Raw genomic sequence first — 24,138 nt, 5'->3', positions numbered from 1 at the left:
AAGATTTGAATATTAGGTGAAAAGTAATTAAGATCTAAAGAAATATATTACAAGAGTGCTTGAATATGTAGTCAGTGTGTTTGCCACAGACAAAAAAACTCAGGAACACACTGAATTACAGACAAGGTATGAGTGTCACTGCTACCACAAGAAACGGACACCCTGAAGTATATCAAAATGTGCATACCTCTGTTCATTCAAAGAGCAGAACCCACTGAATTAAGCCAAGTGTGCGTATCACTGCAAACACAATGAATAGGACTCACTAAATTATGTTTACAGTGTGGGTATCACTGTATATAACAAGAGTAGAGTAGAACACACAGAATTATGCCAACAGTCACTGCTACTATAGTAAAAAGACACCTTGATGTATATCAGTGTGCGTGCCACTGTACATTCAAAGAGCAGAACATGCTGAATTAAGCCAAGAGTGTTCTTGTTACTACCACCACACAATGACTAGGACACACTGAATTCTGGTTAGTGTGCGCGTCCACTTCAGTCACAATGAACAGGACATACTGCGTTATGCTCAAAGTGTGCTTGTCACTTTAAATGCCCATGCAAGTTAAAGATGTAAATGTCCCTTTAAGAGAGGCATTTCTGCAGCTTGACGCACAGCTCTTCTTCGAAGGTGCCTACACGTCTAGGAGTAGCAGAAGGGAAACACTGTGACTAAGACTGTGAGAAAGCCTTGAGGACAAGTAAGGTTTATACAGTTAGATTGCAGAGGAAAGTGCATGTAGGCTGAGAAAGCACAAGGTACTGAATAAGCACATGCCTGCACTGGCTCATGGAAGCAATGGTCCAGGGTGAGAACAGGTGAGCACCCAGTGATATCTATAGGCAGACTGAAACATAAGCTTAGTGATACAGGATACCCGTGGGGTGACAGTAAGTGCTATACAAGTTTTAAAATCAATCAATCAATACACAGCAATAAGTCCCCTTTAAGCTCCATTCAGTAAACAGTCCCTTAGGCTGTTATACAGGCAGTGATTAGTAACAAGTTCACAAGTAAATGATCTCACCCCATACATAGGCTGAATCCGCAGGTCCACAAAACAGACCGGTAGTGTCTGTTGAATTCAAGAATATACCATGTGTTGAGATCTTCGTGAGTCTTGCCAACTACATCAACTATAGCATCTGAGTACAAAGAACCTTGAGATGCAGTGGCAGGTTCAAAGGTTGTTTATTCCTCAGAAGATCCCATCCATCAAGCCTGGGGTAACTGCCACCACCCACATGCCATGAGACAGCCTATCTAACACACCCTATGACATCAGTGTGTTCCATACAAGAACTCCATGACCTGTATACTGTTTCATAGGAGATGATCCATCCCACAGTGATGCACAGATACCACATTATAGTCACAAAAATGAAAGGCATTAAAAAAGTGGGTGCAGTGTGAGGCCAGAACTTAAGTCCTGAGCTCAGAGACTGTTGGGCATGGTCAAAAGACATACACAAAGGATCCTGGAAGTAGGGGGATGGGCGTAGGATGTGAGCAAAGGCACACCCTGTGTTCTGTACCCAGAGCCCACTGGCAGTCGTCAAAAACAATACACAGCGAGGCTTGGAAGCAGAGGGAATGGACGTATAGTGTGAAAGAAGGAGGGCCTGTGTTCTGGCCTGATAGAGAGCCTACTGGCCACTGCCAGAAACCTCCATACACAGTGGATCCTGGAGGGAGAGGGAATGGGCATACAGTGTGAGCTGTATGCCCATTCAGCTCTGGCCACCACCTGACTCTTAGAACAGGTTGACAGTGGTCAGTAATTTGTACGTTTGGCCATTTATAGTTTAATAAAGTAACTTTGCGAATGCAAATTAACAATTCCATTCATTCATTAGAATGTGCTGCCTGTCATAAATCATTCTCATCTATCAGCAGAGCAGGCACAACAAATGGCAGTGTGATGCAGCACAATTAGCCGTGTGAAAGGGGAGGAGTGTGTCTAGGTGCTGCACTGGCAGCCAGAAGTAATCCCATCAGCAGTTGATGAAGGCAGTGTGATGCAGCACAAGTATTGGTGTGAAAGGGAAGGGGAGGGTGGAGGCGCTACACTGGCAGCCAGAAGTAATCCCGTCAGTAGATGAGAAGATGTAGTATTCTTCTGTCCTCTCACCACATTTTCTGTCCTTTCATGCTCCCCAGGCCTCTGCGCGCATCTGACAGAAGAGATTTAGATCTCTGTGGATCACAGTGTCTGATTGGCAGATTACAGGAGCACGTTACATACCACGAAACATCATCTTAATTTGGAGCGCAGAGAACCCTCCATTCACTGTCCATGTTGGACACCATCTGTCTTGTATTTAATATGTTCGTCATAAATGCACAGCATTCTTTTATCACACGAGTGGACGGAGTGGCAATTCTTTTCTGGCGTAAGGCGTGAGCTTCCTCAGTTGCCACAAGTACTATGATAAATACTACTACTTTGCCAAGAGTTTTTTATGTTTTGTTTTCAGGGTTAGGCACCCCTTTTAAGTTTCTCTCACACAAAAAAATCGCCAGCTTCCAACCAGTTGCGAAATGACCGGGAAAACGATTTTAAAGTTAACCCACTGGAAAAATCACATCTGTTTTCATCATCAAATAGCACTTGCGACAAAATATTGAAATATTGTCAATCGCAAGGAAATATGGCGAGCTTGTGGGGAAGAACTGAATAAATGCATGGATGTGGAAAAAACTGCAGTCTGTGACCTGTGAGTGGGCCGCTCACCGACATCTGTGTGAGACTTCACTCTTGTAATAAGCATTACTTGCACTGATAATGGAAAGGCAGCAATAACGCACTAGAGTGCACGTAAGGACTGCATGCCCGTCACTGCTCGCTCCCGTAGCAATACACCACATACACCCATCAGTAGCCATTTGCAGGCTACGATTTTTAAAGGACAGACACGAAAGCCAATCCAGAGCTTGGGAGGAGCCAGACCCCACAAAGTACAGACAACAGATCGCCTAACAACAAAACCGCTGTCTAGGCTCGACCTAAAAAAGGCTACCAATTCATATGGTATCCGTTGCAACCTTATATTCCAATGAGGATGTTGAGATCCGCTATATCATTCAGCATGTTAATCCCAGAAGGTCAGAAGTGGAGGCCCCAAATCATTGGATTGCCTTGCCTATTAAGATTCTTAGGATCGAAAGTAAAGCCATGCTCAGGAAGTTGTTGAAATCTTGCTTGTTTTTATATTGTTGGTGGACTAGAGCAGCTCTGTGTCTCAGCTCTGTGTCTCAGCACTGGGAAGCCTTATGGGTAGCCCTGTATTTTACAAATGCCTAGAATAGATCCGATGTTGGATTCGGAGCTGCGCCGCCTGCTAGACCGGGACTTTCGTCAGTGCCAGCTCCAGTATCGATGGTCCCGATGCCGCCGACACTCCACAGTGGCCTCATCTCCATCAGCATTCCCAACTCTGACACGGAGCCAGAAAGGCGTCGTCTGATGCTGGTTCCGGCCTTCCCCTCCAGGTTGGAGCCAGTACTTTTTACATTAGACAGTTCTGGAGAAGGATACAAATGGGAGGGTTCTGAGTACCTTTATGGATACCAGCATCCCCTATACAATACTGATGACAATTGGTATAAGGAATTGGTGGCTGCCTGTGAGTTAGTCACCTCATCAGACACTAGCTTGGTCTCTCCCCCTACCGTAGCTACAGAGGACGGTGCCTCATTTGCTATGGTGTTGCCCAGCGCAGCTGAGGTCTTGGATCTTCAGTTTTCCTCAATGACAGTCAAGACGAATGACAGAGATGCTTCAGCTGGGAGTTGCCACCTCTGAACTCTTACTCCTCTTTAATGAAGTTCTTTCTGATGTCCTACTCTGGGCCTGGCCCAAACCTTTCACAGGCCAATTGCCCTGGGCTCCTGTGCATAGGGCAACTTCCACTGCCACCACCCCGCTCCTGGGGAGCCCACTTTCCTTACCTAGCACCCCACCCCGGAGAGCTTGGCCGTCCAACGTGTCTGTTCTAGAGCTTTGTCCTTAAAAATGTTCACATATTTGCATATCTGTTACTCAACATCTGAAGTAACCCTGGAACAATGCATCGCTTCCTTTGCATTTTGCACTTTCCAATTGTTCGGAACCTTAAAATGAATGCCATGCGGAACGCTTAAGCCAGCTATAACAATGAAAGCACAGCCTTTAGCTGCTTCTGCGCTTTGCACTTTCTCCTGTACTCTTCTCCTTTCCTGCTGCCTTCAGATCCTCGATCCTAGAATGACTTTCTGTATAAATGTCCAAGTTAACAATAACAAGTATGGCACAGCTGCACCATACCTTTGCACTTTGCACTTTCTACAATCTCACTGCTGCTATGTATTTGAATTATAAAGTTTGCTTGCTTTGCACTTTTGTTCTATTTTAAGGTTTTAACCAAAAATGGACCTTAAAAAGAACAACAGCAGGACACATAAACCAACTTATAACACTCATGGCACAGCCTATGCTGTTTCTGCACTCTGTACTTTTTTCTGCACTCTTCTTCTATTCGGCTGCCTTTAGGTACTTGATCTAAGAATGGCTTCTTGTAAAAATGCTTAAGTCATTGATAACAAGTACTCTATAGCCTCACTATACTTTTTCATTTTGCACTTTCTCCTGCTCTGTTACTACTAAGTATTTGACTAACAATGTTTGCTTGCCTTGCACTTTTGCCTCTTTTAAGGTTTTAATCAATTCCTTCTGGAGTCATGGGTTCATTTTAATGCGTTTACAATGGATGTTCATGGCTTGATTTATATTGTTTGTTTGAGTTTGTATTGATGAGCTGCACTTTTTGTTAAGTTTTTAGTTACCTGTACAGTAAATCTGAACTGTGTGTGAACTGTGGATACAAGTCATCGAATCAGAATACGTTGAGATAGAAATGAAAAAGGCTGGACAAACATAGGGATAGAGAGGAAAGCCATTGAATCAAGAGCAAGTGACTGAAATGTCCAACAAAGCCACCAAATCATGAGCAGGAGGCTGACTAAAAGCCTATTATAACTATTTATTAGGTATTATAAAAAATAGGTCATGCCAACAGGCAGCTCAATCTGTGTGAAGCCGAGACTCAGAAAGTACCAAACCATTGCTTTTGGGAGCACAGTACAATCTGCTAGTGATTGTTGAATCCTATCAATCATGACCAATATGTTTTAAAATCCAGCACAACATATAATGATAATTCTTTGGGGAAGACTCACACACATTTTAAAAGGGGTATATTTTGTCTACTCTTAATATGTGGAGGAGATATGAATGAATTATATTATGTCTTCAAATAAATATCTATACCTTTACGTAGCCATGTCAATTTAATTTGAAACTTTAGAGCTAAGTCTTGATAATAATTTTGGTCTGACTTTATATTCAATATAGGCTGAAGTGTCAAGAGTTAGCAGTTAAGTTTGATAAACTTGCAGCAGAAAAAGAGCAATCTACAGAAGATATAAATGCTAAAGTCAGTGAGATTAACAATCTCCAAAAAGCTTTGAAGGTAAACAGGAACATATACTACTGCTGCGAATGTGGATTTACTATTTTTATTAGATATTTGTATCTTTAAGGATATTAATATTTGGTGCTAATATATAGTTTAATTTTTTTCTAACTTAATATCTAGAGATATACCTCACTTCAATCTATTTAAAGTTTTCCTTTCTTACTTTTATATCCTCCTTCTTTCCCTTTTAACTTGTACTTATGTCATATGCATATACTCCATTCCTCAGCATATATATCTTTCCTTCACTAGTTCCCTTTTCCTAGATTAGAACCCTCCCCTCTTATGATCAGCTAATTATCAAGACTACACTCACTTCAAATCCGGAAGCGATAGAAGGAAATATATTCCTCCAAATACCCCGTAGGAACATCCCCCAACACTTGTTAGAATAAGAGGTGTCCGAGGTTTGCACCTGAGGTGAAAAGGTGGTACGAAATAAAGGAAGGTGGGAAACGAAGGGAAATCAAAATACCTGGTATTGACACCACAGCAACACTTCTCTCTGTTTGATGACACAGCTGTGTTTGTTTTCTCCTATGATAATCAGGGTTTGGCAAAAACAAAATAACTCATAAATATTTTGGTCCTGTGGGGCGTGGCTTGGCAAAATGGCTGCTACCTAGAGCAGCTCTGCGGACCGAGCAATACCGTCCTTCAATATCCTGTGGTATACCGCAGCTCTGTGCCTACAGTTATCAGATCCGGGCATCAGAGCACTCGTAGCAGCCCGCTGGCCTGTTGCGGACATCGGCGTTGGTCGGAGATGCCGAATTTCAGTGCCCGCAGCTAGCGATCGAGGGCACAAGATAGCGGCTGCTGCTGGAATTGGGGTATAACGTCTACGCAAGGCGAGAGGACTACCGTCTGAGAAGGACTTCCACGAATACCGGACGAGAATCGGAGCAGTGAGTCTGGGCTGCGAGGGCTTGCGGTCAAGGAGCAAGCTGGCAATCGCCCGGGTAGCGTGATACGCGACCCAGAGCGGAGTGATGTGAGGTGACCGGGAGCCGGTGCTGGGTGCGGCCTGCTTCTGCTGACTGTCTGTGCGAGTGCCCTGAGTAAATTGTACATTTACCTGCATTGCGGCTGAGATCGCATATCATCCAGCGTGACAAACTCATAAGTGGTGGAGCGAGTGAAGAGTAGCAAGGCGACGAGTCAAGTGCATGGTGCCTAAGTGTGAGACCCCCCATATTGTCGGCAACGGAAAGGGCCGGGCCTGCAGGAGTCTAGGCGAGTGACTGCATGCTACAGGAACTTACCCAATGAATAGTTGGATACATTGACTGTTAGTACAATTATTATCTGTGGGCCTGAAGGCCTGTGCACTGCGGGCGGCAGTGAGCTAAATAGACGGTGACGAGCAGGCACCAAGTAAACTGGGCGCAGGGCCGAGGCCGGGTTGTCCAAATCCGCAATTTACTGACTTGTTACGACAGGCAACAGTGGGTGACCACAGTCAAGCGGCTGAACATTTACAAGTGGTGAGTGCTGGTGACCGGGTCTCTCATCTTGACTGGGCTCGCTGCGGATTGTGCCGGAGGGTGCAGCAGCCGGAGTGGGGCATAAGTTGACAAGCTACCTCGTCGTGGCTGGAGACTAGCTGCCACACAAACTACGTGTGTTCCACGATGGGGAAAACAGACAAACAACAGTCACGCCTAACCTTCGAAGCTATGCGATTGACCAAATCTCAGCAGCAGGCAGCGTCTGACTCAGAGCAGGAATCTCCATATAAAACTACTACTGCTCTGGAGGCAACATTAATGACAATGCAAACCAGCCTACAGTCAATGGTAAAATTAATATGAGCATGGATCAGTTCACCAATAGGCTGGATAAGCCGGGGATCAAGAATAAGCGAGGTGGAACAGTGGATCTCCACAGCCGAGGACGCCTTGCAATCTGTGGCCTCCAAAAGTCTGGATATGGAAAAAGTGCTTGCGGTGATCCAGGCAAAGAATGAAGATTTTGAAGTGAGGTCTCGCCGCAATAATCCCCGCATTCTTTTATTGTCAGAATCAATCAACACAGGTAGGATGAAGGTGTACATTTAGAAAATAATCATGGAGATATTCGGGCCAGAGAACCTCTCTAACGTAATGCTGGTGGCACGCCCATTCCCGGGTGCCCCGTTGAGGCCTGTGATCGCTCGTCTCCCCAACTATCGGGATCAGGATGCAATACTCCGCACAGCAAGAGAGAAGCAGAAAATCACGCACAAAGGAAATGTGATCGAGTTCTACCCGGACTTCACAGCCACAGCCCAAGCAGAAAGACGGGAATTTATCCCAGTGAAAAAGAAACTACAAGCCAAAATGATCTCGTATGCAATGCTCTACCCGACCCGCTTGCGGGTGGAGGTGGATGGTACACAGAGACTTTTCACAAATCCGAAAACTGCTATGGATTTTGTAAAAACATGGCAGAAGAATCGGAAATCTACGGATGCCCCCATGTCGGACGTTGAGTAATGCATGGTGTGCAGATGGGTTGATAAGATAGTCAGTGGGACGCTGTCCTAAACTGGAACATTGACTTAAACTTATTCAGATGCACCTACAACGGGGTTAAATGCAAATCATTAGGTAAAAAAGAACTACGGGCATTGTAAGTGCTGAGGGTTAGGGCGGGGGACTGTCTGACGTTCCTTTCAGGTCTATGGTATAACTGAGCTAATATTAAATCGCTTTGGGTGCTGGTGGGTGTAGGAGAGTAGGGTCTGCAATCCTATGGTCACCCCAGATTTTTGCTTTTTGCTTCACTGGTTTACGACTTTCCCTGGCTGTGGGCCTGCTAATCAGACCCACAGCCCAGCTGTTCTCTCTCTAAATTGACATCCATGTACTTTAGGTGCATTTACCAATTGGTATTGGGACACCTTATCAGCCCCTGTACAGTGTACCTTAGGTACCCAGGACATAGATGAACCCAAGGCCTACCAGGGGCTGCAGCATGTATTATGTCACCCCTGGCTGGCCATCTAAACAGACATAACTGGCTGGTAAGACAGCTGGGGCAAGGTGGTGTAATCACCCTCTGCTATAGATATATTATACCTATATCTAACCCTAAAATGGACACATATATTCCTATCAGTCACTCCTATGGCAGGCCTTATCAATCCTGAAGGCAGAGTGCTTGGAATTATGTGAGATGGTGCTCTAGCATGAGCTGAGCCTGTCTGCAGCTTGCGGAACTAAGTGCTTATAGCTGTTCCATGATAACGCTATACCATATACTCTTAAGTGCATTATAATCCTCGCGGTTGAATGCTAACTTTGGTATAACATTATCAAAACATGTCGAGTAAGGTGTCATACGAATTGGAATACTACCCCCTCGCCAGTTCTGGTGACAGGGGTAGCATTCCACCCTTTTAGAGGGACACGACATGTATGTAACTGTGAACCCCGGTTAAAGTTAAACGAAGCCTCAGCATCACAAAATGGATGCTGCCACCATAGACACAAGTCTGACCTCCTGCTGCTGGGAGTCCTTCCAGCGAGGGAGGCCTGGACAAAGGGTTTCCTGCCTTGGGAGGTGCTAGCACCACCCCAGACAGGATTTTGTGTATTGAGGTAGGGAAGGCTGAAAGGAATGAGACATGCCTGGGGCACACAAGGTGTCCCTGTGCATATCCCGGTTCAAACCAGTTGCTGGGGCACTCCAGCCCCAGCTCTGGCGCGAAACCGGACAAAGGATAGGGGGTGTAACCACTCCCCTTCCTGGTCCCACCCATGGGAGGGACCTAGTCACTAGTACAGCCCCCTTTAGCAGGATAAAGGTAGGAGCTGGTCCCATTCCAAATTAGATTTTATCCTGAACTACTCTACAAGAAGAAACTCTGAACTTCGATGTTCTGCTCCACAGAAGACTGAAGAATCTCCCTTGTGGGCAAGGAGTGTCCACCCTGCAACTGCAGGCACCATCAAGCGTCCTAGCGGTTCTCTTTGTCGTCCTTCCTGCCGGAACCAGGCTTCAGAGCCCGACGAGACCCGGACTCCCTGACCTCTTCGACCTCTACCCACATCTGCAGCACAGCTGAGACCCGTGGGTGCGACGAGACACGTGGGACCGGCCATCTTAAAGAAACTGCACTTCGCTTCCAGCACGACTTCTGAGGCATCCTCGAGTAAGTGCTTTGGGGACTGAGAAGCCCCAGCCCCGAGCAGCTCCTGCACCGAAGACCAGCCCTCCAGCATCCACGAGATCTGCGTGGGGCCCTTTTGCTTGGCTGCTGCTCGACGCGTTGTCTGGTCACTTGCCGGCTGGCTAGTGGCCTCCTAGACGACGATCCTTGAAATCTACACTGCTGGTCTGGTTGCTCCAGACTGGCCCTTGCTCTCTTCCAAATGAGGAGCAACACGGACCCTCCTGGTCTGCACCAGACGCCGTTTCCACTCACCGTGTGGGTTGCCTTTGCCAAGGCCTGTTGATTCCAAATCCAGATCCGACACCGCCGACAGCGAGAGCCTGCGTGGGACAGCTTGTGCCTCCATCCTGGTCGTCGAAGACACCTCCTGGTCCACGTGGCTGCAGAGACAAGCGTCCACTCTTCACCTGATCGCGACGACAGCACCTGGTTCCTTCCTGGTTCCACACCAGTCACTGGCTAGTGACTTTGAACACTGTCCCCTCTGCTTTCAGGTCCTCTTCTTCCTCGATCCACCCTTGGATCGCACTGGACATCTTCCTCCTGGTCGCCTGCAGCATCTTTCTCCAAGGCTCCGTTGACTTCAACGCGGAAACCCGTCACACTTTCACACCTATGCACCCGCAGCCCGTGGGTGAGGTAATGAGAGCATTTTGGTGCTCATAGGTAGATTGACTCTCCTAGTGTCCAGATATCCAGTCGTTTTAGTCGTAACTAGTAGGAATTGTCTCTTACTTACCTTTTCGTAATTTGTTCTGCCCATTGACTTTGTTCCGCATCTCGCGTGTGAGTTCACACCCTGCACCCGCGTCCCGTGGGCCTCCTGCTACTTACCTAAAGTTAGGGTAGTGTAGTCCCAGCGATCCTACAGCCTCTGGGCATCTTCATTTCCTCTATCGATTTCCTTATACCATTTACTTAGTATATGGTTTGTTGTGCCGCTAGGGCACCATTGTAATTTTGTGCAACTTATCGTATTTTTCTTAAGAGATTGTCATGTGCTTAGCCCTCTGACCTCATAAAGAGTTCAGAGGTGTTTGTTATTAATAAATATACTGTTTATTTTCATAACAACCTGTGTGGTGTCCTTTCATCTGGTATTCAAGGGGTTGTATGTGGTAAAACAGCTGGCTTCACATGCCAAAAGAGTTTAGCCTAATACTGCTTTGTCCATGCTACCATTAAGATAGCTGGTCTATAAGGTTGACTTACAACCAATCACCATACGGGTTGTTTGGACTAATACAAGGTGGTCACTAGAATTAGTGAACATCATATATCAGGCCAACTTCTAACAGTGGGGCTTGATAGAAATTTCATGGATTTGGGCACGGGAGGTAGGACATAGTGTTTTCTTTTTCACCTCCTGTTACCATCAGGAGTAAATGCCTGAGCCTGCGACGCCCCAAAATGGGTGCACCCCTAATCTCTTTGTCGGCTTGCTGTTTCGGGGATGGCTTCGGCCAGTTGGGGAGGCTGAAGTGGGCGGAGGTGGAGTGGGGTGGTTTGTTTGTGTTGTAACCACAGTACAGGGCATTTCTAAGTCTAATTGCTTGTCTGGTGGGATAAGTGGAGTGAATGCGCTGTCCAAGTACAGGTATGAATGTTAGCAAAGGGTGGGGTGATTAAAATGATAACATGGAATGTAAGGGGGCTCAACAATCCAAACAAGATAAACATGGTCTTTGCATATTTAGTTAGACGTTCTATAAATGTAGCCTTGCTGCAAGAGACACATCTTACCAAACCTACCAAGGCTAATGTGGGTAAAATGTGGGCAGACACTGTTGTGGCCTCATCATACTCTGCATACTCCGGGGGGGTAATGATCTTTGTTAAAAAAGGCACTCCGTTTCGGGTGCTCCACACTGAGGTTGACGAACAGGGCTATCTGGGTGGATCTTTAATTACGTTGGTGAATAGCGGTGGGCCAAATGTGGATGATCCGGCCTATTACAGTGATTTGTGGAGATGGTTTCGTGCATTGGAACCAACACAAATCATTTGGAGAGGCGATCTGAATATTTATCTTGACCCGGAGATGGACAGATCGGCAACCACTGATTGGCATGGTAAGTTAACTGCTAGCACGGTTAAAGAAATAAAGCAGGAGGAAGGATTGATTGATGTTTGGAGGGTCAGAAATTCAGGGTTAAAGGAGGGTACCTTCACATCCGCTGTTCATTACTCCTGGTCTAGATGGGACTATTGGTTAATATCGGACACTGCAGGGTCATGGGTTGAGACTGTGGCGCATTTACCAAAAACGTTATCTGATCATGCGCCGGTGATGCTGGCTTTGACTGTGCCGACGTATAGTAGGCCCCCTTTTCAATGGCGCCTGCAGCCTGAGGCAGGGTCTGATCTGGTTTTTCGCACATCGGTTGGTGCTGCGATCACTAATTTTTTTAAAGGAGATACGCTTTAGATACCGTCGCTGGAAAGACAGAGCCTTTGGGGAAGGGGGAAGAGCAGAGTGCGCTTTGGCGGCTAAGCTAGCCGGGCATAGAGAGAAGGGTCACATAATTGAGATTTTGGATAAAAACTTGGTGCCACACTATGCCACTCCAGAAATAGTGTCGGTCTTTGTGGATTTCTACACAGATTTATATAAGCAGAGGCCTGAGGCTGAGCTATATATATTTGTGCAGTATATGGAAGATACTGCTTTGGGGTGGTTATCATCAGGTCAGAAGGAGTATCTACTTCAGTCGCTGACTGTATATGATATTAAGGAAGCTACACAGAAGCTACTGCCGGGCAATGCGGCGGGCTCTGATCGTCTACCCAAATGAATTCTACAAAACTTACATGGATCAACTAGCTCGGGCACTGTTAGAGGTGTATGCGGAGTCCTATGACAGTGGCATGTTGCCTCCCACTATGCATGAGGCACTGATAGTGATGCTGTTAAAGCCCGATAAGGGCCCCAAACAAATGCGAATCGCATCGCCCGCTGTCCTTAATGAACATCGATGTCAAAATACTGGCAAAAATAAACGCATTGAGGCTGCAGCCGCTGGTGACAGCCTTGGTGTTACCAGACCAATCTGGGTTCGTCCAGGAGCGCTCCATGACGCATAATCTTAGAACACTATTCGCTGTTTTACACTACTTGGTTCCGGAGATTAAGGCGGCAGCGGTATTCTTGGACTCCGCCAAAGCCTTTGTTTCTATACATTTGGGGTACATGTTCATAGTGATGGGTGAGATGGGGCTCCCTCCTGAGTTTGTCCAGTGGATCAGGCTACTATATAGGGAACTGACAGCTAGGGTTAAGGCTAATGGCTGGGTGTCTAATTGCACTCGGATAGAGCGGGGCACTAGGCAAGGGTGCCCACTGTCACCTATGTTGTTCTCTCTTGTCCTCGAGCCATTGGCTTGCAAAATTCAGCTGCAGCATAAGTATGCAGCACTAAGGTTCCAGCAGAGACCGTTGGCCATATCGTTGTATGCCGATGATAATCTATTGTTTGTCTGTGAGCCAGAGACAAATCTCTGGCCATTGCTTCGGGAATATGTTAAATTTGGGTGGTAAAATATCATGGTATATGGGTGCACAGGGACCCAGGTGTGGTGCTTCAGATGAATTATGGACGGGCATTGACAACACTGATGGAAAAGCCGGTTGGTTGGTTAAGGTTACCGCTATCTCTGGCTGATTGCATTGCTGTGATAAAGATGAATATCCTGCTGATTTTTTAAAATTTCTTTGTTAATATTCTCATTGTCTTAAACAAAGCATTTTTTTAAAGCACTAAAGTCGTGTATATTGACGTTTACATGGGCTTATAAACAGCCTCGCTGCAGTTGGAATGTCATGACGCAACTTTATGAGAGGCAGGGTTTTGTAGCACCAGATATGAGACTATATTACTTGTGTGCGCAGGCTCAGTATACCAACTACTGGCAGCTTCTGCAGAGTTTTTTGCCACACTTGGTGGTGAAGGCAGATGACGCCCACCCAATTTCTCTGACAGCTATGTTGTGTCACACATAGCCATTACATTTTAAAGTCCACATCAATACGGTAACCTGCACTGCATGGGCGTGGAGGGGTTTACAGAACAGAGTGGGTAGAGTACATCTATATGCACCGGCATTACCTCTTAATGTGTACCTGGGTATATCTGTCACCCAGGAGCCGAGGGCGCTGGCTCTGTTGGGCGAGGCTGGAATAACTACATTGGGGGATATGTATCAGCTTGGCTCTTTTGTGGCTATGGAGGTCCTTACGGCCAAGGTAGGCTATAACCCCATGCTTGGGTTTACAAAAGTCACGCTACGAGTGTGAGAAGTTGGCCTGGTATATGATGTTCACTATTCTAGTGAGCTCCTTGCACCAGTCCAAACAACCCTTATGGTGATGGTTGTAATGCCAGAAACCGGTCCTCGGAAGCTTGTTTCCGGTCCAGGGAAGGCATGGCTTGGCAGTTCGGGCTGGACTGTTCCCATGAGGCACAGGGTCAGACTGATTTGCATATAGCCATGTCTGAACTGGGGTGGCAGAGTGGGCTAAAGAACGGTGATGGATTAAACCCAGATCTTTTGACTGGGTGTGAGTGTTTGATTGGTTCAGATGCTCCGTCCATCACCACCCCCTTTTGTACCGCTTTTGGCCACCATAAGTGTGGCAGGGTATGCTCAGACGTGAGTCCCTTGCTCACTTTGCCACTGGATTCAAGCAAGCCGGGCAGAAGACGGCTGTAATGCCAGAAAGCGGTCCTCGGAAGCTTGTTTCCGGTTACAGGGAAGGCATGGCTTGGCAGTTCGGGCTGGACTGTTCCCATGAGGCACAGGGTCAGACTGATTTGCATATAGCCATGTCTGAACTGGGGTGGCAGAGTGGGCTAAAGAACGGTGATGGATTAAACCCAGATCTTTTGACTGGGTGTGAGTGTTTGATTGGTTCAGATGCTCCGTCCATCACCACCCCCTTTTGTACCGCTTTTGGCCACCATAAGTGTGGCAGGGTATGCTCAGACGTGAGTCCCTTGCTCACTTTGCCACTGGATTCAAGCAAGCCGGGCAGAAGACGGCTGTAATGCCAGAAAGCGGTCCTCGGAAGCTTGTTTCCGGTTACAGGGAAGGCATGACTTGGCAGTTCGGGCTGGACTGTTCCCATGAGGCACAGGGTCAGACTGATTTGCATATAGCCATGTCTGAACTGGGGTGGCAGAGTGGGCTAAAGAACGGTGATGGATTAAACCCAGATCTTTTGACTGGGTGTGAGTGTTTGATTGGTTCAGATGCTCCGTCCATCACCACCCCCTTTTGTACCGCTTTTGGCCACCATAAGTGTGGCAGGGTATGCTCAGACGTGAGTCCCTTGCTCACTTTGCCACTGGATTCAAGCAAGCCGGGCTGAAGACGGCTGTAATGCCAGAAACCGGTCTTCGGAAGCTTGTTTCCGGTCCAGGGAAGGCATGGCTTGGCAGTCCGGGCTGGACTGTCCCAATGAGGCACAGGGTCAGACTGATTTGCATATAGCCATGTCTGAACTGTGGTGGCAGAGTGGGCTAAAGAACGGTGATGGATTAAACCCAGATCTTTTGACTGGGTGTGAGTGTTTGATTGGTTCAGATGCTCCGTCCATCACCACCCCCTTTTGTACTGCTTTTGGCCACCATAAGTGTGGCAGGGTATGCTCAGACGTGAGTCCCTTGCTCACTTTGCCACTGGATTCAAGCAAGCCGGGCTGAAGACGGCTGTAATGCCAGAAACCGGTACTCGGAAGCTTGTTTCCGGTCCAGGGAAGGCATGGTTTGGCAGTTTGGGCTGGACTGTTCCCATGAGGCACAGGGTCAGACTGATTTGCATATAGCCATGTCTGAACTGGGGTGGCAGAGTGGGCTAAAGAACGGTGATGGATTAAACCCAGATCTTTTGACTGGGTGTGTGTGTTTGAGTGGTTCAGATGCTCTGTCCATCACCACCCCCTTTTGTACCCCTTTTGGCCACCATAAGTGTGGCAGGGTATGCTTAGACGTGAGTCCCTTGCTCACTTTGCCACTGGATTCAAGCAAGCCGGGCTGAAGACGGCTGTAATGCCAGAAACCGGTCCTCGGAAGCTTGTTTCCGGTCCAGGGAAGGCATGGATTGGCAGTTCGGGCTGGACTGTTCCCTTGAGGCACAGGGTCAAACTGATTTGCATATAGCCATGTCTGAACTGGGGTGGCAGAGTGGGCTAAAGAACGGTGATGGATTAAACTCAGATCTTTTGACTGGGTGTGAGTGTTTGATTGTTTCAGATGCTCCGTCCATCACCACCCCCCTTTTGTACCAATGGTTGTAAGTTAACCTTATAGACCAGCTATCCTAGTGGTAGCGTGGACAGAACAGTCTTAGGCTAAAAGACTCTTGAGGGCGTGTAAAGCCAGCTGTTTTACCATATGTAACCCTTGAATATCAAATGAAAGGACACCACACAGGATGTATATAAAATATATATGTATTTATTTACTAACACGCTCCTCTGACCTCTTTATGAGATCAGAGGGAAAAGCACATAACAAGTTACTTAGTCAGAATACGTTAAGTTGCACAATTTACAGTTAGGCCCTAGGGGCGAAGCAAACCATATACTAAGAAAGTGGTATAAGTACCAAGTCATGAGAAAAGGAAAGGTCTAGGGCCTAGAGAATCGCTGGGGCTACACTATCTGAACCTTAGGTTAGGAGTAGGAGGCCCACACACACGTGTGAGTCAATGCAAAGTCAATGGGAACTTAAGAGTTAGAAAAAGAAGGATTCAGGACACTTCCGGTTTAGCTAGGAGGAAACAACTAAAAACCTAGACACTTGGATAGTCAATACCCTTGGGAGCACCGAAGTACTCGCGTTACCTCGGACGGCGGGTGCATAGGTGTGAAGATGTGTCGGGTTTCGTCGTTGAAGCCTATGGAGACCTGGAGAAAGATGCTGCAGGCGACCAGGAGGAAGATGTCTGGGTAGACCCAAGGGTGGATCAAGGATGAAGAGGACCTGAAAGCAGAGGGGACAGAGTCTGAGTCACTAGCCTGTGACCGGGTGGAACCAGGAAGGAACCAGACGACGTCGTGGAGCAATCAGGTGCTGTCAAGAAGCTTGTCTCTTCAGCCACGCGGGACAGAAGGCATCGAGGATGACCAGGTGCTGGAGGCGAGCTGCCCCACAAAGGTTCTCGCAGATGTAGGGGTCGACTGCCGGATTGGAGTCAACAAGCCGTGACAAAGGCAACCCACGCAGGATTCAAAGAAGGCTTCTGGTGCAGACCAGCAAGGTCTGAGGTACCTCACCTTTGCAGGAAGGCAAGGGCCAGTCTAGAGCAACTAGACCAGTGAGTTGGTTCAAAATTATTGTCGTCACAGAGGCTACTAGCCAACGGGCCAGCAACCAGACAATGCGTCGAGCAGAACACAAGCAGAAGGGCCCCGCGCAGAACTCGTGGAGTTTGGAGGGCTGATCTTCGGTGCAGGTGGAGCTCGGATTCGGGGCTTCTCAATCCCCAGTGCACAGCTCCGAGGATACCTCAGGAGCTGCACAGTTAGCAAGTTGCAGGCTTTCCAAGATGTCAGGACCCACGTATCTCGTCGCCTCGACGGATCTCAGCTATGCTGCAGTCGTGAAGAGAGGGTCAGAGAGGTCTGGAAGTCTGGGTCTTGTCAGGCTCTGTGCTCGGGTTCCGGTGGGAATGTCGACAAAGCAAGCTGTTGATTTGCTAGATGGTGCCTGGTTGCCCAGGGTGGCCACTCCTTGGCCACAAGGGAGATTCTTCAGTCTTCAGCTTCAGCAGAACGTCGAAGGTCCTGAGTTTTGTGTCAAGTTTCAGTTCAGGATCAAATCTAAAGTCTCTGGACTCAGCTCCTACTTTTATACAGCTAAAAGGGTCTGGATTACTTTCTAGGTCCCTCCTATGGGTGGGACCAGGAAGGGGGGTGGTTATACCCCCTTTCCTTTGTCCAGTTTCGCGCCAAAGCTGGGGCTGGAGTGCCCCAGCAACCGGTTTGAACTGGGGTATGCATGAAGCTCCTAGTGTGCCTCAGGCAGTGTCTCAATCTATTCAGCCCTCCCTGTCCCAATACACAAAGTCCTGTCTGGGGTGGTGCTGGCACCTCTCCAGGCAGGAAACCTATTGTCCAAACCTCGGTGACTGGAAGGACTCCCAGCAGCAGAAGGTCAGACTTGTGTCTGTGGCAGTCGTGTCCATTTTGTGACGCTGGGGCTCTGGTTAACTTTAACCGGGATAGTCAGCACTAACAAGTCTTCTCCCTCAACCCCCGTCACCAGAATTGGCGAGGGGGTAGTATTCCAAAGCGTATGACACCTTACACAACATGTTTTGATAAAGCCAAACTAGAGTTAGCATTTAACCGCGAGGTTCATAATGCACTTAAGAGTATATGGTATGGCACTATCATAGAACAGCTATAAGGACATGGTTCCGAAAGCTGCAGACAGGCTCAGCTCATGCTAGAGCACCATCTCGCACATAACCAAGCACTCTACCTCCAGGATTGTTAAGGCCTGCCATAGGTTACTGTGTGTCTATATATAAGGGTAGATATAGGAATACTATACCTAAGCAAGGGGTGATTACACAACCTTGCCCCAGCTGAGTGATCAACCAGTTGTGTCAGTTTGAGTGGCCAGCCAGGGGTGGCATAATACATGCTGCAGACCCTGGTAATTATTTACAACAAGGGGCGGTGATGGACAGAGTCTCTGAATTAAGCAGAGTACTCTCACCCAGTCAAGAGATCAGGGCTAGATCCAACACCGTTTTTTAGCTCATTGCACCATCCCAGTTTCAGAACCTGGCTGTATGCAAATTAGTCTGTCCCTGGCCCAGTGCATCATGGGAACAGGGCAGACCAGACTACAAAAGCCAATTCTTACACTGGGAAGGAAACAAGCTTCCGGGGACCGGTTTCTGCCATTTCAGGCGTCTTCGGCCCGGCTTGCTTGAATCCTGATGGTGCAATGAGCAAGGGACTCACATCTGAGTATACCCTTCCACGCTTAGGGTGGACAACATTATTTACAACAAGGGGTGGTGATGGACAGAGTCTCTGAATTAAGCAGAGTACTCTCACCCAGTCAAGAGATCAGGGCTAGATCCAACACCGTTTTTTAGCTCATTGCACCATCCCAGTTTCAGAACCTGGCTGTATGCAAATTAGTCTGTCCCCCCCCTTTTCTGTATCGCGGCCCCTGGTAGGCCTTGGTTACACGTATGCCCTGGGCACCTATGGTGCACTTGTACAGGGGCTGATAAAGTGAACCACTTCCCAATTGTGGATGTACCTAGAGTATTAGTGATTAGCAGGCCCATAGCCACATCTAAGTCAAAAACCAGTAAAGCAAAGTAAAAAGTGGGGGTGACCATAGGAAGCAGACCCTACTCTCCTACACAACCCCCCCAAACTTAGGGACATTAAACTAACCTTGACCAGTTGATTCTTCATGTTCTAAGTAGAAATATCGGGAGAGTCCATCTGCATTTCTATGGTCAGTCCCAGGTCTATGTTCCACTGTAAAGTCCATCCCCTGTAGGGAAATTGACCACCTAAGAAGTTTGGGATTTTCACCCTTCACCTGATTTAACCATAGGAGGGGCTTGTGGTCTGTCTGAATCTTGAAGTGAGTGCCAAACAAGTATTGCCTCAGCTTCTTCAGGGCCCAAACCACAGCAAAGGCCTCCCTCTCTATAGCTGACCAATGTTTCTCTCTAGGGGTCAGCCTTCTGCTTATGAAAGCAATGGGCTGGTCTTGACCATCTATATTCAGTTGTGAAAGTACAGCTCCCACACCCAACTCAGAAGCATCTGTTTGGACTATGAACTCTTTGGAGTAATCTGGACTTTTCAGAATAGGTGCAGTACACATGGCCTGCTTCAGGTCATCAAATGCCTTTTGACAGCTAACTGTCCACTGAACTTTCTTTGGCATCTTTTTGGAAGTTAAGTCATTCAGTGGTGTCACAATGGACCCATAGTTTTTAACAAACTTCCTGTAGTACCCAGACAGGCCCAAGAAAGCTCTGACCTGTGTCTGGGTGATTGGAGGAGTCCAGTCTCTGATGGTCTGGTTATAGAAGACGTACCTCTGTCTCATCGGGGAAGAGGTCTGTACTCATGTTTTTTTCTGGTTCGCAAGAAGGACAAGAACGAGTTCAGGCCCATTCTGGATTTGCGACAAGCAAACAAGTGGATTCGCAGAGAGAAATTTTGCATGCTGTCGTTGGATCAGATTTACCCTCAGCTGTAACAGAGAGACTGGCTATGTGCTATAGACCTACAGGATGCGTACTTCCATGTGCCCATTGTACTCAAACACAGGAAGTTCCTGCAATTCCAAGTCAGCGCCAATCATTATCAGTACACAGTACTGTCATTCGTGCTGAAGTCTGACCCAGGACATTCTCGAAGTGCATGGCAGTGGTAGCTGCGTACCTGAGAAAGAACAAGGTGTTTGTCTACCCGTACCTGGACGATTGGTTGATCAAGGCCTCCTCCTTCTCGGAAGCTCAAGAGCACTTCCAGAAGACGTGCGTTCTCTTGAACAAGCTGGGGTTGCACATCAACATGTCCAAGTCTGTCCCAACTCCTGTCCAGTGCATAAAGTACTTGGGAGATTCCATCAATACGCTGTCAGCAAGCGTGTCTCCTTCGGAGGAGAGATGATTATCACTCCTTCGGAAGGCTCAGGCTCTTATGACCGCTCCATCTACAACAGTGAGGATGGTGTCTTCTCTACTGGGGTCGATGGCCTCTTGTATCTTCCTCACGCCACACGCACGGCTTCACATGAGACCATTGCAGGAGTGCTTGGAGGATCAGTGGGTTCAGAGGAAAGGATCTTGGGACGACAAGATACGACTGTCTCTGCATGCTCTTCAGTCTCTGAAGTGGTGGTGTTCAGCGGAGAATCTCCTCAGGGGGGTTCCCTTCCACAAGGACATTCCCACACAGACTATCGTGATGGATGCGTCTCTCCACGGCTGGGGTGCGCACTCCAGAAACTTACAAATACAAGGAACGTGGTCCCCGACGGAGTCCACGTATCACATCAATTTCCTGGAACTAAGAGCTGTTCACTTGGCACTGAAGGCCTTTCATCTGTCCTTCCAGACCAACTCTATGCTTGTACAGACGGACAATACGACCATGATGTATTACCTCAACAAGCAGGGGGGCTCGAGATCGCGCACTCTGTCGCAGGAGGTGCAGGCGATCTGGCGTTGGCTTCTAGCCAGAGGACTGACGATAACAGCTACCCATCTACCAGGTTTGCAGAATGTTCAGGCTGACACACTGAGCAGACTGATTCAGGAAAACCACGAATGGGTCATAAACGACGAAGTACTAGGAGAAGTCTTCGCAAGGTGGGGTACTCCAGACGTAGATCTGTTCGCCGCTGCCGAAAACAGCAAATGCCGAGACTTCGTCTCCAGGTACTACCAGCAGGGGACGCTGGGGAATGCGCTATGGATCAACTGGTCAAACAGATTTCTGTACGCTTTTCCACCCATTCCCCTGATTCCAGCGGTGCTCATCAAACTGTCCCAGTCCAGGGCGCGGATGATCCTGATTGCCCCGGAATGGCCCAGGCAGTGGTGGTTCACAGACCTGCTTCACCGGTCCCTCCTTCCTCACATACGGCTGCCGTGCCGGCCGGACCTTCTCACGAAGTTTGGGGGCAGAGGGTGCACCCCAACCTATTGTCTTTGAGTTTGGCGGCATGGCTCCTGAGATAGTGCAATATGGCCATTTGAATCTACCAGAAGATTGTATGGACATACTGAAGGAGGCTAAGCGACCTTCCACTCGGACTTCCTATGCTTACAATTAGAAGCGATTTTGCATCTGGTGCAAGTCCAAGATCTATGGACCAATGACATGTAAGGAAGATGTCATCCTTCCGTATCTTTTACATTTGGCGCAGTATGGCCTTAATGTCCATTCCATTAAGGTTCATCTCGCTGCGCTGACTGCCTACAGGAAGTGCCCTTCACAGACTTCCTTCTTCCAGATCCCTGTGATCATGGATTTTTTGGAAGGCTTGAAGAAAGTGTTCCCTCCTGTCCGGCTTCCTTCGCCTTCATGGGAATTGAACGTGGTGCTGTCCAGATTGATGAAGGAGCCTTTTGAACCTATCCATAAGGTTTCATTGCAGCACCTGTCCTGGAAGGCGGCGTTCCTCGTGGCCATTACATCGGCCCGCAGGGTGAGTGAAATTCAGGCGTTGTGTTGCCAAGAACCTTATACTGTATTTCATGCTGCTAAGGTTGTTATGCGTACTCACCCTAAATTTCTTCCAAAGGTTATATCTGATTTCCATGTTAACCAGACCATAACTTTACCTACGTTTTTAGGTCTCGCGACCTATCGATGCGCGCATGCGCATCGAGCGGAGCGAGAATTCAAGTGGCGAAAATTCTCGTGAAACCACCAGCTTTTTGCTGGCGTTTTCATGCAGTTCATGTGAACCACGTGTTCAAACATGAACGCGCATCAGCCTCCCTCCATTTGCCGCACAGCACATCAAAGGGCTTCGCCCAGCGTGCGCTCTGCGGCTTCTCGGCTTCTCCTCCCCTAATTACGCCGCACACAGCCTTCCTTGCATTTCTCCTCCCCCTCCCCAGCCAGCTTCCCCCAGGCCGTGTTCCCTCTTCCCTCGCACCCCCTCCTCCTTCAGCTTGTTCAAACAACGTCCAAGAGTAAGGAACAAGAGGCTCAGACATTTCTCAGTATATTATTTTTATTTTCAGCGTCAGACATATTGCATTGCAGATGCGTGTTATGTTGCATGCCCATTATTGTTGTAATTTCAGAATCCTCATTCTCAAAGGACTGGTGTAAAAACGCTATGCCTATTTATTTCGGGCATGCTCACAAATTACACTCGTTTCAAAGATTACCGCCTCACCACTTATAAAATTCAGCAGCTGCCACTGTCCCGGGGCCGTTAATCCCTGTAATAACATTCCAGAACTGCTTCTTGGCAATAGTATATACATTTCTTAACTTGATCCTGTTCTCAATCTGTGTCCCCTTGCTTGTTTCTTGACCTGTTTTTCATACTTTCTTTGTCCGTGAGTTTTCTTTCTTTGATGACTAAGGTGTATTCATAGTTCCGCGTCCCAGTATTTATTTTGCACGCATCTTTTCGCTTCTTCTCTTCTTCTTTCCCCTTTCCTGACGTTGATTCCGTTACTCACAATGTATGCTTTCAAAAATGCTTTCAATGTTGGCATAGCATAGGGAACACTCCTATGGCACCAACTCCAGACTGCACAGCAAACAGAACCTCGAGCCGACCTAGCGCCGTACATTTCCACCTCATGGCACGTGATCGCAGTTTAGAGCAGTCAGAGCCTCCAATCTCAGCACCTCGACAGGAGGGACTCCATCCAGCTCTAGCTTTTACGACAACTACAGCAATCATTCAGACACAATCAGCGGCTGAACTGGCTGACCCTCCAACAAGTCAGTGGAGCGCCTATCTGTGTTCTCCGATCTTAAACAAGCTGGACATCCTTCCGCAAGACATGGAAACCCTGATGCAGGGACTCAAGACCCCTTCCCCTCCCTCTGTTCTCAGCAAAAAAAGCCTGCCTCCAAGTCGTCTCCCAGGGGAACGGACAAGCCGCAAGGCTTTTTACAATGCCAGCCTGCACACTCTGGCCCCGACAATGGCACAAATGCTGGATGCACCAGAGTCCAACAATCAGGGAGCGACACTCGCTTTGCTGCCCAGGAGCCATCTCCACAGCCGTCCACAGCTCTACAGTAGCCCCAGCAGCCTAACGGCAACTCCCAACAGTCTAGCGCCTGTAGTGTATGCCACGTGGAATGAGCGTGTTTGCTCTTTGCATAGCGCTTAATACAGCCGTCTTCTAAGCACTGTAAACAATTGGTTATTTTTACTCAGTCCAGCAGTTTACATTCATGCATCTCTGGGGGAGCCATGCTGGCCTGCAGGTCACATCAGATGTCAGCAGCGGGTGCTGCGCCTTGAAGATGACCTTTGAAGTGCCAACATCTTTGTGAATCCAGCAATATTTTAGCACTGGATCCCTCTGGGTTATTTTACCATTATTTCAGGGTCTGGGGGTGTCTCCCTAGCAGGTTTGTGTCCCAACATCCAAGTTGTTTGTAGATACAGTAAAGTACACAGACCCTTCCCCCGTGAAGCTCAATGATGTGACCCAAACGGACCAGTTCCCACTCATCATGGAAGTCAATGAGTATTTTTGCATGTTGATCACTCTAGAATGATCCAAATTCCAAATGCATGCACACTTGCGGTTCAAATTGTTGACACTGAATTTATTTTCGTTTAGGCGATCGCTTTTCACGGGCTGTGGAGAAGTGTGGCTCAATGGTTAGAGCGGCAGACCCTGATGCAGAGGTCTAGCGTGGGACCAGGGTTCAATTCCCCGCCTCGGGGGTCTTGGGCTCAAAAATTCCACGG

At 47.9% G+C, this 24,138-nt stretch overlaps 1 protein-coding gene across 12 annotated transcripts in view; it reads left to right on the top strand.

Moving 5' to 3' along the window:
* SYCP1 (synaptonemal complex protein 1) overlaps positions 1-24,138 on the top strand; it is a 6,803,167-nt gene that overhangs the window by 3,176,597 nt on the left and 3,602,432 nt on the right. For all 12 annotated transcript variants that reach the window (XM_078644363.1, XM_078644366.1, XM_078644361.1 and 9 more), the window contains one exon: positions 5,400-5,517. In XM_078644363.1, coding sequence (XP_078500489.1) covers positions 5,400-5,517 — 118 coding nt within the window. The remainder of the gene's footprint in view (positions 1-5,399; positions 5,518-24,138) is intronic.

Source organism: Lissotriton helveticus, chromosome 5_1, assembly GCF_964261635.1.
Source record: "Lissotriton helveticus chromosome 5_1, aLisHel1.1, whole genome shotgun sequence".
In the NCBI taxonomy this organism is placed as follows: Eukaryota; Metazoa; Chordata; class Amphibia; order Caudata; family Salamandridae; genus Lissotriton; species Lissotriton helveticus.
The sequence above is the reverse complement of the archived record's forward strand: the minus strand, read 5'-3'. Positions and strand labels throughout refer to the sequence as shown.